The 16,767-nt window shown below is 38.1% G+C and overlaps 1 protein-coding gene across 1 annotated transcript in view; it reads right to left on the bottom strand.

Annotated features, from left to right (window-relative positions):
* PLBD1 (phospholipase B domain containing 1) overlaps nt 1-16,767 on the bottom strand; it is a 70,335-nt gene that overhangs the window by 18,902 nt on the left and 34,666 nt on the right. The window contains exon 6 of the mRNA XM_047787501.1: nt 16,390-16,534. Within this exon, the coding sequence (XP_047643457.1) occupies nt 16,390-16,534 (145 nt within the window). The remainder of the gene's footprint in view (nt 1-16,389; nt 16,535-16,767) is intronic.

Here is a 16,767-nt window from a genome sequence, read left to right as displayed (position 1 = left end):
TTGAAGGGCTAAGTATGTGTGTGGAAGGTGAAGGGATACCCGGATGTACAGGGAAGCGTGGAGCCTCAGCCTGGTCGGGATCGTCGTTTCCGTAACCCTCAATTAAAGCACTTTGAATAGGTTCCAGCTTTCCTTCCCACACAAAAGCTCCACCCACCTGGCACCCGAGGAAGCCCTTGGCGTTCACGGCTCTTCTAGTTTTAGCCATTTAACTTGAATACAAACGGACCCATTTCTGAAAACAAAACCGGTTATTTTATACTCAGCTATGTTGTGTTGGAACCTCAGTGCCCAACCCCTGAGCAGTGCGCTCTTTTCTTTATTTGAAAAATGCAGATACAATACCCTCCTTGTTAGGTTGATATGAAAATTAAGTGACATGATACATACCAAATGTGTATTGTGCATACACATTGTGTCAGTTACAATGCCAAGCACATAAGTGGGACCTAAACAAACATTAGTTTGTTTCCTTTTCATTTTAATAACAAGTTCAGCACAAACACGTTTAACTTACATAAAACTTGGGTGCTAATTTCCATAAATTTGTTCACTCCTATTCACATCATTCATAATCAGGGTGGCTACAAAGGATTAGCTTCAAGGTCCAAGTCCTGGGCTGAACATACGGGCTTGCATCTGAAGGGCCTTGATAATAATTCCTGAACATCTTGAACTCTCCTTTTCAAATCAAGGTTATAAAAGGGATGGCAGGGAGTTCCCTCATGGTGCAGTGGGTTAAGGATCCTGCATTGTGACTGATGTGGCTCAGGTCACTGCTGTGGCATGGGTTTGGTCCCTGGCCCAGGAACTTCCGCATGCCATGGGTCCAGCCAAAAGAATAAACAAGAAAACATTTTAAAAATATAAATAAATAAATAAAAGGGAGGGCAATATGAAGAGAAAACAATAAGGTTGTGGCAGAGACAGTGATTTTTGAGGCAGCCCCTCCTCCAACTTCTGCTGCATTTCCCCAGCTTTCTCCCTCCGGTTCCCACATGTCCACATCAGAGTCTGTAATCTGTCTGCCTGACTGCTTTCTTTTTCTCCCTAGTATCTTTTTTCCTTCTCTCCTTTCCACTTTTCCTCTTTCCTTGCTTCCGTAAATATTTGTTCAATGACTACAATATTCAAGGCTCTGTGCTGGCCCTGGAAATGCAGATATGACAATGGAATGTGGGTTCCGAAGAAATGACACACAGAGCACCAGGGAAGCTGAAACAAGGGGCAGCTTACTCAGCCTGAAGGTTAGTGAAGGCTTCAAAGAGGAGCTCTTGTGATCTTTTGTTAATACGGTAAACATGGGGGTGAAACGCATTAAAAAGCCATAAAAATGCTCCTACCAAGTGCAAGTATTCCAATAGCAGCATAAAGAAATTGGATGATTTCTCCCACAAATAAAAATGATAGATACTGTATAAAATCATTTAAAACAACTAGTCGAAGGTACCAGAAAATGACCAAAGGCAGAAAAAACTGAACACTGATCCTATTAGTTAAGAATGTAAAAATGTGAGTTCCTTGTGTGAGTGCACTTCCTAATCTCCTGTCACCAGCTCTGGTGGTGAAAAACTGCCGGCATAGTGACTTGAGATGGTAGTCAAAGTTGCTTGTTGAGAATTTAAGAGGACACTTTTGTAAGCCAGAGAGAAGTATAGAAGAGCAGAGACCCAAAATCTGAATGTGTATTCTGCCCAATTCCAGGCTGACCACTAACTATGCAAGAGTGTGAGAGATGCCAGGAGCTCAGGGTAAAACCAGAAAGAACTGAGAGATGTACGTTTGTGAGACCAAATTGTTCCTAGTGAGATATGCAAGTTTGCTGCCACTTTGATAGAGGGTGCTCCTCAATTTACATATAGCTCAGGCTGCTTAAGCTATCAAAGGACAAAATTCAGAGCTGGAAGAACAAGTGGAAACTTGGAGGAAACCTTGGAAATAAGAAAAACACAGTGAGAGTTAGCTCTAAAATCTCAGCTAGTCTCTGCCAAAATCCTTGACTGTTTACTAAACTACAGTGATCAAATGCAAAGTAGAAACAGAAAATTATGAAGATAAAAGTGAAAATCAATGAAGAAGAAAAACAAACAATAGGAAACCAAACAATGAAAAAATAAAATTTGGTTATTGGAAAAATGTCAATAAATTTGATGTAATTCCACCTTGACTGATCAAAAAAAAGATACAACATCACGAATGATTAAAGGTACTTGGAGCTCCCATTGTGGCTCAGCAGGTTAAGAACCTGACTATTATCCATGAGGATGTAGATTCAATCCCTGGCCTCACTCAGTGGGTTAAGCATCTGGCATTGCTGCAAGCTGTGGCATAGGTCACAGATGCAGCTCAGATCTGGCTTTGCTGTGGCTGTGCTATAGGGCCGGCAGCTGCAGCTCCAATTCGACCCCTAGCCTGGGAGCTTCCATATGCCACAGGTGCAGCTGTAAAAAGAAAAAAAGGCACTTAGCTACAGATCCTACAAGCATTAAAAGGTTAATAGAATAGTATCTTATGTCAATAAACATGACAAATTAGAACCAATGGATAAATTCCTTGAAAGACAAATTTTCAAAACTGACTCAAGAGGAATTAGAAAACCTGAATGGACCTATGTCAATGAAGGAAACTGAACTCACAGTTAAAATTATTCTAACAAATAAAATTCCATGTCTAGATGGCTTAATCAATGAATCCTTTTGAACATTTGAAGAAAAGAAAAAAACAATTCCAGTCCCACACACTTTTTCAGAAAACAGAAGGAAAAAACAATGCCAAACTCAGATGAAAAGAACAAGTTTACCCTGAAAAGAACAAGTTTACAGACCAATATCTCCCATGAATATTAGATGAAAAAATATTTTTAAAATATTAATAATTTGAATAAAAAACAAATAAAGAGAATAATAGATGATGATTAAGTAGGGTTGATCTCAGGTATGCCAAATTAACATCTGAAAAGCAGTGTATGGAACTTGCTATATTAACAGGATAAAAATTGTAAGATCATTTTAATAGAAGTTAGGAATTGCACAAAATGCAACACTTATTCATTATAAAAATATTAAGCAAAGTAAAAATATTAAGTAAAGTACTCTTTAACCTTATAAAGAGTATCTACAAAAAATCTACCATTAACATCATACTTAACGGCAAAAGACTAAATACTTTTCCTCTAAGATCAGGAACCAGACAAGGATTCCCATTGCCACTTCTGGTCTACAGTGTCCTGGAAGTCTTATCCAGTGCATTCATGCAAGAAAACAAAGACATATAAGATAAGGAAGAAGTAAAACTGTCTTTATGCAGAGATGGCCTGATGTTGCATATCGAAATATCCCGAGACCTACAAAAAATCTACTAGAGCTGATAAATGAATTTAGAAAGTTCTCAGGATAAAAAGTAACATACAAAAAATAATATTTCTGTATTGTGGTAGCTTTTGAAAATTTTTTCTTTGTCTTTGTCTTTTTAGGCCCACACACGTGGCCTATGGAGGTTCCCAGGCTAGGGGTGCTAATCAGAGCTATAGCTGCCGGCCTACGCCACAGCCACAGAAACAATATATCACAGCTCATAGCAACACTGGATCCTTAACCCACTGAGCAAAGCCAGGGATCGAACCTGCAACCTCATGGTTCCTAGTCGGATTCGTTTCTGCTTTGCCTCAACGGGAACTCCCTGGCTTTTATATTTTAACGCATTCCTTGACAATTTTCCCTTTAAAAGGTAGATTCTAATTTCCTTTTCTTGAGTGAGGGCTGATCATACTAACATCTTTCTAATAAGTAGAATGTGGTGGAAGTGACAGTATATGACTTCTGAAGCTAGGTCATAATTGACATTGCTGTTTCTGCCTCGGTCTTTCAGTTCACTTGCCTGGGGGAAACCAGGCAGCTTGTGTTGAGGATACTTGAGCAACCCTGCAGAAAGTTAATTTGCCAGCACTATCTTGTCAGCCATGTAAGTGAGTCACCTTAGAAGTATATTTTTAGCTTCAGTTAAGTTATCAGAGATTTCAGCCTCTCAGTCTGCATCTTCAACTAAGCTCCAGATATAGAGAAGTAAAGACAAAGCTTCTTCACTGGGTCCTATCTAAATTCCTGATCCACAAAAACTGTGAGATACTAAATAATTATCTTCATTTCAAGCCACTCATTTTGCGGGTGATTTTTTTCTTATGTAGCTGTAGCTAACTAATGCATATATATATATATATATATATATATATATATATATATATAGCAATGAACTGCTGGAAAAAGGAATAAAAAATTGATTCTGATTCTGATTGATCAGCATTAAAAAATCATTTAGGATTCAAATTAATTAAAAATATGGAAGATCCATATACTAAAAACTACAAAACATAGACACACACACACACACACACACACAAAGGAGTTCTCGTTGTAGCTCAGTGGTTAACGAATCTGACTAGGAACCATGAGGTTGCAGGTTTGATCCCTGGCCTCGCTCAGTGGGTTAAGGATCCAGCATTGCTGTGAGCTGTGGTGTAAACTGCAGAAGCAGCTTGGATCCCACATTGCTGTGGCTCTGGCATAGGCCGGCAGTACAGCTCCGATTAGACCCCCAGCCTGGGAACCTCCATATGCCGTGGGTGTGGCCCTAGAAAAGGCAAAAAAACAAATAAATAAATAAATAAAGATTCAATGCAGTTGAAGTGAGTAGAACTTTTTCTTGATATGAATAAATTATATTTATTTTTGTACAATTTTTAATGTTGTACTCCATTTACATTTATTACAAAATATTGGCTATATTCCCTGTGTTGTACAATGCATCCTTGTGGCCTGTCTTACACCTAATAGCTTGTGCCTCCTTCTCCCCCACTTCTATATTACCCCTCCCAACTGGTAACTACTAATTTGTTCTCTATATCCGTAGTCTGCTTCTTTTTATGTTATATTCACTAGTTTGTTGTATTTTCCATATTCCACATTTAAGTGATATCACAGTATTTGTCTCTCTCTGTCTTTCTTATTTCACTTAGCATAATGCCTTCCAAGCCCATCCATGTTTCTGCAAATGGCAAAATTTTATTCTTTTTTATGGCTGAGTATTACCGTGTACTCAGCCATAAAAAAGAATAAAATTCTTTTTATTCTGTGTGTTTGTATGTGTATTACCTCTTCTTTATCCATTCATCTATTGATAGACACTTAGGTTGTTTCTGTATCTTAGCAATCGTAAATAATGCTATGAATGTTGGGGTGCAGGGATCTTTTTCAAGGTAGTGGATTGCTGGGGGGTTTTTTTGGTATGTGTGTGTGTGTGTGTGTGCCCAGGAGTGAAATTGCTGGGTCATATGGTAGTTGTATTGTTAGTTTTTTGAGAACCACCATACCGTTTTCTGCAGTGGCCACACCATTTACATTTTTGACACCTTACAAGAGTTCCCTTTTCTCCACATTCTTGCCAATGTTTTATTTGAGTCCTTTTTTTGTTGATAAATAGATCTGTGCACTTGGATCTTTATGAAGTTGTATCACCTACCTTTTCAGTGCTGTCATTCCCTATGACCCTATGAGATGTCTTTCTGTAGCTGACTTCCTTGGTTCTCGATTGCATAAGCCAAAGTCAATAGCTGTCTGTATACAGTAACCTGGTGGAGGGCTGGGCAGGGCTGTTATTCTCCTTCACCTTATCAGCTGTTAAGTAAAACAGGCCATGGCTACTCAAAATCCTTGTTGTGCAGGATGGACTGCTTCTGATACAAGGTTATACAGGGCCGCCTTCTTTAGAGTTTCCAGAGCCTCAAGCAAGTGATTTTTGCAGGTCCCCTGCCTATATAAACAATTTGATTAAGAAGTATATGACAGGAGTTCCCGTCGTGGCTTAGTGGTTAACGAATCTGACTAGGAACCATGAGATTGAAGGTTTGATCCCTGGCCTTGCTCAGTGGGTTAAGGATCTGGCGTTGCCGTGAGCTGTGGTGTAGGTCGCAGACGTGGCTCAGATCTCCCGTTGCTGTGGCTCTGGCGTAGGCTGGCAGCTACAGCTCCGATTCGACCCCTAGCCTGGGAACCTCCATATCCCGTGGGAGCAGCCCAAGAAATGGTAAAAAGACAAAAAAAAAAAAAGTATATGACAGGGAGTTCCCACTGTGGCAGAGTGGGTTAGAAGAATCCAATGTATACCACATCTTCTTTATCATGCATCCATTCATAGATAATTAGGTTGTTTCCATATCTTAGCTATTGTAAATAATACAGCAATAAATATAGGGGTGCCTGTATCTTTTTAAATTAGGGTTTTCATTTTCTTCAGATATACTCAATAGTGGAATTGCTGGATCATACAGTATCTTTCTTTTTAATTTTTTGAGGCACTTCCATACTGTTTTCCACTGTGACTGCATTAATTTAAAATTATTTGTTATAGATCTGTGAAAAATGTCATTGAAAATTTGACAGGGTTTGCCTTGAATCTATTGATTGCTTTGGGTAGTATGCACATTTTAACAATATTAATTCTTCCAACCCATGAGTATGGAATATCTCTTCATTTATTTGTCTTCAATTTCTTCAATTAATGTCTTATAGTTTTCAATGTACAGTTCCTTAACCTCTTTGGTTAAATTTATTCCCAGGTATTTTACTATTTTTGATGTTACTGTAAATGGGATTTTAAAAAATATTTTATTGGAGTAGAGTTGATTAATAATGTTGTATTAGCTTTGGGTTTACAGTAAAGCGAATCAGTTATACCTATACAAATATCCATTCTTTTTTTCCCATATAGGTTATTACAGAACAATGAGTAGACCTTCCTGTGCCATACAGTAGGTCCTTGCTAGTCAACTATTTTATATATGGTAGTGTGTATATGTTAGGATTGTTTTCTTGATTTCTCTTTCTGAGAATTCATTATTAAAAGTACAACAGATTTCTGTATGTTAATTTTGTATCCTGCAAATTGACTGAATGGATTCATTAGTTCTAGCAGTTTTTTTGTGTGGAGTCTTCATGTCTTCTGAAAATAGTGACAATTTTACTTTCTTTCTAATTTGGAAGACATTTCTTTTTCTTGCCTAACTGCTCTGGCTAGAACTCCAATTCTAAGTTGAGTAAAAGTGGCAAGAGTGGACATCCTTGTCTTGTATTTGATCTTAGGGGAAAAGCTTTTAGCTTTTCACCATTGAAGATGATGATGTTATCTTGTATGTGACCTTTACTATGTTGAGATATGTTTCCTCTATACTCACTTTATTGAGAGTTTTTGTCATAAATAGATGTTGAATTCTGTCAAGTGTTTTTTTCTGCATCTATTGAGAGGATCATATGATTTTTATCTTTTATTTTGTTATTGTGTTGTATCACATTGATTGATTTGCAGATGTTGAACCATTGTGCATCCCTAGGATAAATCCCACTTGATCACTCTGTATCACCCTTTTAATGAATTGTTGAATTTGGCTGGCTAATACTTTGTTGAGGATTTTGTATTTGTATTCATTAGGGATATTGGCCTGTAATTTTCTCTTTTTGTGTTGCCCTTCCCTGATTTTGGTATCAGGGTAATGCTGTCCTTGTTAAATGAGTTAGGAAGAAGTGTTCCCTTCTTTTTGATATTTTGGGAGAGTTTGAGAAAAGCAGGTATTAAATCTTCTTTGTTTGGTGGAATGAACTGGAGAAGCCATCTGGTCCACGATTTGTGTTTGTTGAGAGGCTTTGATTGCTATTCAATTGCCTCACTAGTAATCAGTCTATTCAGGTTTTCTATTTCTTCATGATTCAGTTTTGGAAGACTGTAAATTTTTAGGAATGTATCCATTTCTTCTAGGTTGCCCAATTTTTTGGTGTATAGTTGTTCATAGTAGTCTCTTATAATCCTTTGTATTTATGTGGTATCAGATGTAACTTTTTCATTTCTTATTTTATTTGGGCCTTTTCTCTTTTTCTCTTGGTGAAACTAGCTAAAGATTTGTCAACTTTGTTTATCTTTTCAAAGAATCAGCTCTTAGTTTTATTGATCTTTACTAGTGTCTTTTTATGTTTCATTTATTTCTGCTTCAATCTTATTATGATTATACAATGATCTTACTATTATTATATTATTATCATGCTTATTTCCTTCTGTCTACTGACTTGGGCTCTTATTTTCCTAGTTCCTTTAGGTCTAAAGTTAAATTGTTTACTTGAAGCAATGCCGAGCAGTTATGCTGCGAGCCACATGGGAAGTCCATTTCCACAGAAAAGAAAATCATGGACTTGGAGAATAGACTTGTGGCTGCCCGATGGGACAGGGAGGGAGTAGGAGGGATCGGGAACTTGGGGTTATCAGATACAACTTGGAATGGATTTACACGGAGATCCTGCTGAGTAGCATCAAGAACTATGTCTAGATACTTATACTGCAACAGAACAAAGGGTGGGGAAAAAAATGTATACATGTAAGAGTAACTTTTGTCCCCATGCTGTACAGTGGGAAAAAATAAACAAATAAAAAATAATAAATAAATAAATAGTTTACTTGAGATTTCTCTTATTTCTTAAGGTTGCTTACATTGCTGTGAACTTCCCTCTTAGAATTGCTTTTACTGCATCCCACAGATTTTTTTTAATGTTGCATTTCTGCTTTCATCTATCTCTAGGTTTGTTTGTTTTTTTTCTTCTTTCATTGCTTATATGACCCAGTAGTTGTTTGGTAACATGGTGTTTAATCTCCACATATTTATACTTTTTCCGGTTTTCTTCTTATAACTGATTTCTAGTTTCATACTGTTGGGGTTGGAAAGATGCTAGATATGATTTCAATCTTCTTGAATTTACTGAGACATATTTTGAGACCTAACATGAAATCTATCTTAGAGAATGTTCCATGTGAAGTTGAGAGGAATAAGTATTCTGTTGCTTTTGGATGGAACGTTATGCATATATATCAATTAAGTCATCTGGTATAATTTTTCCCTCATGGCTGTTGTTTCCTTATTGACTTTTTGTCAAATGATCTATCCATTGATGTAAATGGCATGTTAAAGTCCCCTAATATTATTGCACTACTGTCAATTTCTTTCTTTAGGTCTGTTAATATTAGCTTTCTATTTTTTTGTGCTTTGTTGGGTACATATACATTTCTAAATGTTATATCTTCTTACTGGATAGACCCTTTTATCATCATGTAGTGCCTCTCTTTGTCTTTTGTCACAGTCTTTATTTTAAAGTCTATTTTGTCTGATAGGAGTATAGCTACACCAGCCTTCTTTTCAATTACACCTTTTTTTGTCTTTTTCTATCTCTTCACTTTTAGTCTGTATGTGTCCCTACTTCTGAAGTAAGTCTCCTCTAGGCAACATATAGATGTGTCTTCTTTTTTTAATCCATTCAACCGCTCTATGTGTTTTGATTAGAGAATTTAGTCCATTTACATTTAAGGTAATTATTGATTGTTATGTACTTATTATCATTTTGTTCATTGTTTTCTGGCTGTTTTGAAGTTCCTCTCTGCTGCTTCTTCTCTTTTTCTCTTTCCTTGTGGCTTGATGACTTTCTTTAGTGTTTGATTCCTTTCTTATTTTCTTTTTTTTTTTGTCTTTTGTTGTTGTTGTTGTTGTTGCTATTTCTTGGGCTGCTCCCACGGGATATGGAGGTTCCCAGGCTAGGGGTCGAATCGGAGCTGCAGCCACCGGCCTACGCCAGAGCCACAGCAACGGGGGATCTGAGCCGCGTCTGCAACCTACACCACAGCTCACGGCAACACGGGATCGTTAACCCACTGAGCAAGGCCAGGGACCGAACCCGCAACCTCATGGTTCCTAGTCGGATTCGTTAACCACTCCGCCACGATGGGAACTCCCCTTTCTTATTTTCTTATGTGAATCTACTACAAATTTTTGCTTTGTGGCTACTGTGAGGTTCACATATATCATTCAACTTTATATATAATAGTCTCTTTTAAATCGATAGCAATTTAAGTTTGAACACATTCCAAACTCTACATTTTTATTCCCCATGCCACGTTTAATGGAGTCACTTTTCACACCTTTTTATTTTATGTGTCCCTTAACTAATTATTGGAGTTATAGTTAATTTTGCCTTTCTTAGTAGCTTTATAAACAATTAACCCATTAACTTTATCATATATTTACTTTTTCCAGTGAAATATTTACTATTTTATGTTTTCTTATTAATAACTAGTGGTATTTTTTTCAGCTTAAATAGGTCATTTTAATATTTCTTATAAGACCATTTTAGTAGTGATAAATTCGTTTAGCTTTTGCTTGTCTGGAAAATTCTATGTCTCCTTCAAATCTAAGTGATAATTTTGCCAAGTAGGATATTCTTGGAAGTTTATTCCTTTTAGTGCTTTGAATATGTCATTCCACTGTCTTCTGGCCTGCAATCTTTCTGCTGAGAAACTGTTAATAGCTTTGTGGGGTTTCCCTTTTACATAACTATTTTTCTTTTGCTGCTTTTAAGATTCTCTCTTTAACTTTTGAATTTTAATTATGTCTTGATGTGGTTCTCTTTGGGTTTGTCTTATTTGGAACTTCCTGGGAGTCCTGCACCTGTATGTCTGTATTCCTCCTCTATTAGGGATTTTTTTCAGCCATTATTTCCTGAAATAAGTTTTCTTCCCTTTTCTCTCTCTCTCCTCTTCTTCTGAAACTCCATATAGTATGATATTCCACTTGATATTGTCCAGAGGTCACTTAAGTTATATTAACTTTTAAAAATTATTTTTTTCTTTTTGCAGTTCTGGTGAGTTCCATTGCCTTATCTTCCAGCTTGCTGATCTGTTCTTCTACTTCATTTGGTCTGATGCTGAAACCCTCCAGTGTATTTCTCAGTTCAGTTATTGTTTTGTTCTGCTCTGTGACATCTGTTTGATACTTTATGTTTTCTAAATTTTTTTTTCTTTTTTGGCTGTACCCACAGCATGCAAAAGTTCCCAGGCCAGGGACCAAATCTACACTGGAGTTGTGACCTGTGCCACAGCTGCAGCAAAGCCAGATCCTTAAACTACTATGCCAAAAGGGAACCCCCATATGTTTTTTTAGCTCTTTATTGAAGTTCTTATTCTGTTAATCCACTCTTCCAAGTCCAGTCAGCATCTTTATTACCATCACTTTGAATTCCTTATCAGGTAGATTGCTTATCTCCATATATTAAGATCTTTTTCTGAGGATCTGTCTGTTCTTTCATTTGAAATGTATTTATATGTTTTCTCATTTTACTTGACTCTTTGTGTTTGCTTCTGTCTTAGGTGAAAAAAACTCTCTCTCTGAGTCTTGTAGGAGTAGCCTTGTGTAGGTGATGATCCTTCTCATTCAACCTTGTTCTAGCCTTTTGCTGTTTCTCAAACTTTCGTGATTGTCTAAACTGCCTGGTTTATTCTTTTTGTGTGTCTGTGGGACACATCTATGGCATATGGAAGTTCCTAGGCCAGGGATTGAACATGCACCATATCTGTGACCTGAGCCACAGCAGTGACAACACTGGATCCTTAACCACTAGGCCATCAGGGAACCCCTCTGCTTGTATATTCTTGATATGCCCCTGTTGGTGGAGAGGTGCCAAGACCTGTCAGTGTTCCAAGAGGAGAAATCTCACTTAGCCCCCAGTTTCAGGCTGATTGGAAGCCATATCCTCATGTAGGAGCTTTTAAAGCATGTAAATATATAGTTACATGTGGCCATAATCCTAATCCCTCTATGCAGCCACAATCCCTGCTGCCCTCCAGACCAGGAGATCTGAAGTTTCCTCTGCATGACTGCTGAAAAAACTGGGGCTCAAAATGAGTGCGTAAGCTTTTTATCTGGGAAGTATTGCCACGCTGTAGTGAGGCTAAGGGGATGTACAACCAGCTTATGTTCCCTGGTAATGTCTCCTTAGCCTCTAGATGTGTCCCTTAGGCCAAAGCTCCAGACTAAGTAAATAGGTCTTTTTCACAAGACTGCTTGGGTTTTATTTCAGCCTGCTGTCTGTGCAGTATCCTATGGCTGGTAGTCTGCCAAGAACTGTCTTTCCAATTGTGAATAGGCCTGTGGAGCTCAGGAATGTCAGTGCTCTTGGCCAGCAAGGCAGGAGATCAAGAGATGTCCCCTGTACAGATTGCATGTGTTCAGTGGCTTTAGCAAAGCAGCTGAAGTGTGTATAGAGGGGTTACCCTCACTGGCTTCAGAAAGGCAGCTCTCCAGCCCCAGCGAAAGGGTGGGGGAGTATTTCAACCACGGTTATTGCAGACTTCATCAAGGCAGCAGGATACTACCATGACTACTTTTTTCCTTGATAAATAGATCTGTGCACTTGGGTCTTTATGAAGTTGTATCACCTACCTTTTCAGTGCTGTCATTCCCTATGAGATGTCTATGACGGTGGGAGGGTGTTGCTCACCTGTGCTAATAGGCTAGATGGAGAATGCAATAATGGTATCTTCTAGCACCTCTCCCTCTGGGAGCATTTCAGTGGACCCCTGCCCCTCCAGCTGATGACTTTAGATTGGCAAAAGAATCTTCCTCACATATGGTCTAGGCATTTTCCAAACTACTGGTGTTTGTTTTTGCTGGGTCTCAGGGTGAATAAAACCACATGCAAGCCCTTTAATAGGGGAATTGTAATTTCCTACAGCACTTTAGAACTCTTGGATATCAACCCTGTTGTTTTTTTAAGCCAGACATTTTGGGGGCTCATTTTCCTGGTACAGATCGCAGTAGCTGGAGTATTGGTATGGGGCACCAATCCCTTGCTCCTCCTGGGGAAGCATCTATCTGGTGAGATCCCTCCTTATTGCACATTGCTGTACACAATAAGGTGAAGTCTTTTGCAAGACTGTCTTTGCCTCTGCTGCGTGTCTCAATGTGGTCCTTTTATTCTTTGTTGTGGGGGGCAGTTCATCTAGTTTTCACATCTTTTTCAGAGAGAAATAATCCACATGTAGCTATAGATTAGTGTGTCCATGGGAGCAGGTGAGTTCAGGCTCTTCGTACTCTGTCATTTTGGACCCCACCTTAAATCCGTTCTAGATTAAGATTATAATAATATAAATTTGTTTCCTTGAATAACCACCTCTATTTTTATGAAGTCAGCTGGGACTCTGGTAAACACAGAGCATGAAATTGGTTTAGTTAAGTCTGGGTGTGCTGGGGTCAGTAAATCCTTTTGTAATATTTCTTGGATGTGTTTTGAAGGATTACTATTATTCCTTCTATTCTCCTATGCTGGAGTACAGTTTGGGGAGTGCCTTTCCAACAATTATTAGGCAATTATCTCTCAAGGATCCTGGCAAGGACAAGAAGAACCCACAGTGTGATCTGCTATAGTAATTCAGCAGCCATTTTTAACATCTTGTTTTCTTCTTGAAGATGGATATCACCCTTCCATCCTCATATTGACTGATCACCTACAAAATGTGGTTTGAGTTGCCTGTTGCTTCAGCCACGACATGTCCTGCCGGCAGACTCTCTTATGCTCCTCTCATGGGCTGGATAATTCTAAAATGCAAATCTATTAATATCACTTCCATTTGTTGCTTTAATGGTCTTGCACTGACCTTCATTCCCTCTCTCTGGACTTTTCCACACTTTGTCTTGCATACAGACATTTACCTGTGCTGCTTGTTCCACATGGAACATTCCATTGCCCATCATCCCCGCTGGCCTGGGTAATTTATACTTGTCTTTGTGCCTCAACTTAAACTTTCTCTTAAAAGCTATCTCATCACCCTCAAATTAGTCCTCCCTGCTATTATGCAAATCACATGTTAATCACTGCTCTTTTAATTTGTGTTTTTAACCAGAATGAAAATTTTGTTACAATAGGGATTGTATCTGTCCTGTTTTTCATCATAAATACTTTGCCTAGCACATTTTAACAGAAAACTGTAGATGATAAATACATAATGTTTACAACTTTATAAGGTGGACATTGTATTAGCTTTATTTTACAGATAAGAAAACTGAGGCTTACTAAAATAAAATAGTTGGACTTCATAGGTTGAGGAACAGTTTAGCAGCTGTCCAAGCATTACCATTTCCTTTGTAGTAACCTCAAAAAGTGTCATTTTGTTTAGTGTCTTATGACAATCACCTTGGTAGTCACTTCTATAGAATATGGCAGGAAGGTAATGATGTTTTGTAAAAATAAGGAGAGGTGTACACTAAATCTTCAGAGCTGTTTATGTCTTTGCTATAATGGTATCTGTACCATCCTCTTTATCATCATCTTTAACATGTGCCTTAGCCAAGTCACAAAGATTTCATGACTTTATCTGCTCTGAATCCAGAATTCTTAACATCCTTTCCATAACATGAAGAGCATCCAGATCCTGCCACCTTGAAGATAAAACTAACACCACATTTATAATCCACTCAATCTAACACAGTGCTCCTCCACCAAAGAAGAAAAACAAGTCATCCAGCTTTTTTTCTGAGATCAACAGCATATACATAAGGCATAAGGTTCATGGTAAATCTCTATTATCTCTGATTCTACCTCTATATTTATCAATTCTGGAAGAATATATATGTAAATATTAGAAAAGCCAAAAGTTTCGTGGGAAATCCCTCCACGTCCTTCTCCATCACTACCTTTGGGACCCAAGATTGTTTAGACTATGGAAGAACACCATTCGGCAGAAATTTCAAAGCAAAGATTTTAGGTAATGGCTGAACTATCTTTAACTTAACTATTAAAGATAAATGCACTTTATCACAAATAAGAGGAAGAGAAAGAATATTTGACTATCTCAGTATCTTGCTGTCCTTAAGTTTTGGTCTACAGGAATATAAAAGAATCAAAGTATGGTCTAACTTGGAGAGAGGAGCCCTAAGTCCACTTCAGTACTAAAACAATTAAGCAAACTATGACAAAAATAAAATCAAAATGGTCTCAAAGGAAGGATCAGGTCACAAGGACAGGGAAGCACCACATTATTACCCTGTTGAGAAATCCTGACAGGGCTGTGTTAATACTATCAGGAGCAACAATACCAGAAGGGGAAATAATACTCTGGCAAAAATACCTGGCAGAAATAGGTATGACAGGTAGTCAGTAATAACCACACTATAAGTTGCATATATGTAATTAAAGGTGAAGAGTGTGCAAATCACATCCAGGTTGGACACTTAGGTCTTTGGTAAGAATTTTCCTCTTGCCTTTGTTCATGATGTTTCCTGTAGTTGAGGGGGCAATTCCAGATAGCAAACATGCTTTTTGGGGCTCATACAGTGGGTTTTATTTTTTAAACCCATATTTCTCTCTTGAGAAGCTAGAGGATCTGGAAACACTGACCTCTACATTGCTGGGTGACACGGTCAGTGAAAGCAGAGCAGTGGGCTCCCTTTCAATGGACCATGTGTTTGCTACAATTTTTTCCACTTCTATTTTCTTATACCAACCCCTTTATTCATTTACCTCATCTTCCTGTCTCCTTTAAGCATAGGAGTTTGCAATCTCTACAAAGACTGTCCTTCCCAACCATCCCTACCTGTTCAAATTCTAGCTATTGTTCATAGTTCATCTCAAATGTCAACCTTTGTTCCTTTCCCCAACAATCAGATGTGAGTTATCCCAATTTTGAAGACTCACAACATTTCTTACACCTCTTTTGTAGCACATACAGTATCCAATAACAATATCATTCTCATCTGTATTGTAGTGCTCACATTCATTCACTGATTCATTCAGCAAAAATTAAATATAAGGTGCCACACATTAAGTGCTGTGGATATTGCAACAAATAAGAGAAGTGGATGCATTAAGTATACTTCAATTTAAAAAAACAAAGAAGGAGTTCCCGTCGTGGCGCAGTGGTTAACGAATCCGACTAGGAACCATGAGGTTTCGGGTTCGGTCCCTGCCCTTGCTCAGTGGGTTAACGATCCGGCGTTGCCGTGAGCTGTGGTGTAGGTCACAGATGTGGCTCGGATCCTGCGTTGCTGTGGCTCTGGTGTAGGCTGGCAGCTACAGCTCCAATTCGACCCCTAGCCTGGGAACCTCCATATGCCGAGGCAGCGGCCCAAGAAATGGCAAAAAAAAAAGACAAAAAAAAACCAAAAAAAAACACTAAAAAAAAGAAGAAATCATAAAGCAAAGAAAAGGAGACAGGCTTTTAAGGAGGTGCTGAGATTAAGATCTGTCTTGCTCTTTGCTTCCAGTGAAGCACCTAGGAAGTTGTCTTGTTCTTAATAAATACCAAGTTGGCATTTGTTGAGCTTAATTTTTGGCAACTCTGTTAACTTAGTTTATGCCATTCTATTAAGTAAAATGTTAGAGGTTTATTTCTTCAAACAGCACTTTAAAAACCAATTTTCATTACGGAATACTAATCACTAAACATTTCTTCTTGCATTCCAGTTACTCTGAATCACCAAGGTTTTATCCTAAGATAGTACACAAAGTACTAAAATGTCCTTCTAAATTTACTTACCTGGGTAACTGCTGAAAGAGAGGCGACTACTGCTGGTGTCTTTATCAATGATGTTGAAGTCCCAGTGTTTATATATCCTGAGCATGGCTGCATATGTGTACCAGCTTGAGTGAGCAAAAAAGATGTTCTCAAATCCAGGAAGAACCTATAGGCAGAATCACAGGGAATGGCACAGGGATATACAGATAAGTGGCTACAAATGTAGGACGTGTACAGGGATTGTGTCAATTAAGGTGTCCGTTGCTATATTTATTATCAGAAAATTAACCTTTAATATGCACATAACAGAAAGACTCTGTCTAGCTTCCAAAATGGAAGATTCTGGAACACAGGAGTGGCAAACACATACAGCATAGCAGAAAATGATGGAAGAACCAG

This window comes from Phacochoerus africanus, chromosome 7 (assembly GCF_016906955.1).
Source record: "Phacochoerus africanus isolate WHEZ1 chromosome 7, ROS_Pafr_v1, whole genome shotgun sequence".
In the NCBI taxonomy this organism is placed as follows: Eukaryota; Metazoa; Chordata; class Mammalia; order Artiodactyla; family Suidae; genus Phacochoerus; species Phacochoerus africanus.
The sequence above is the reverse complement of the archived record's forward strand: the minus strand, read 5'-3'. Positions and strand labels throughout refer to the sequence as shown.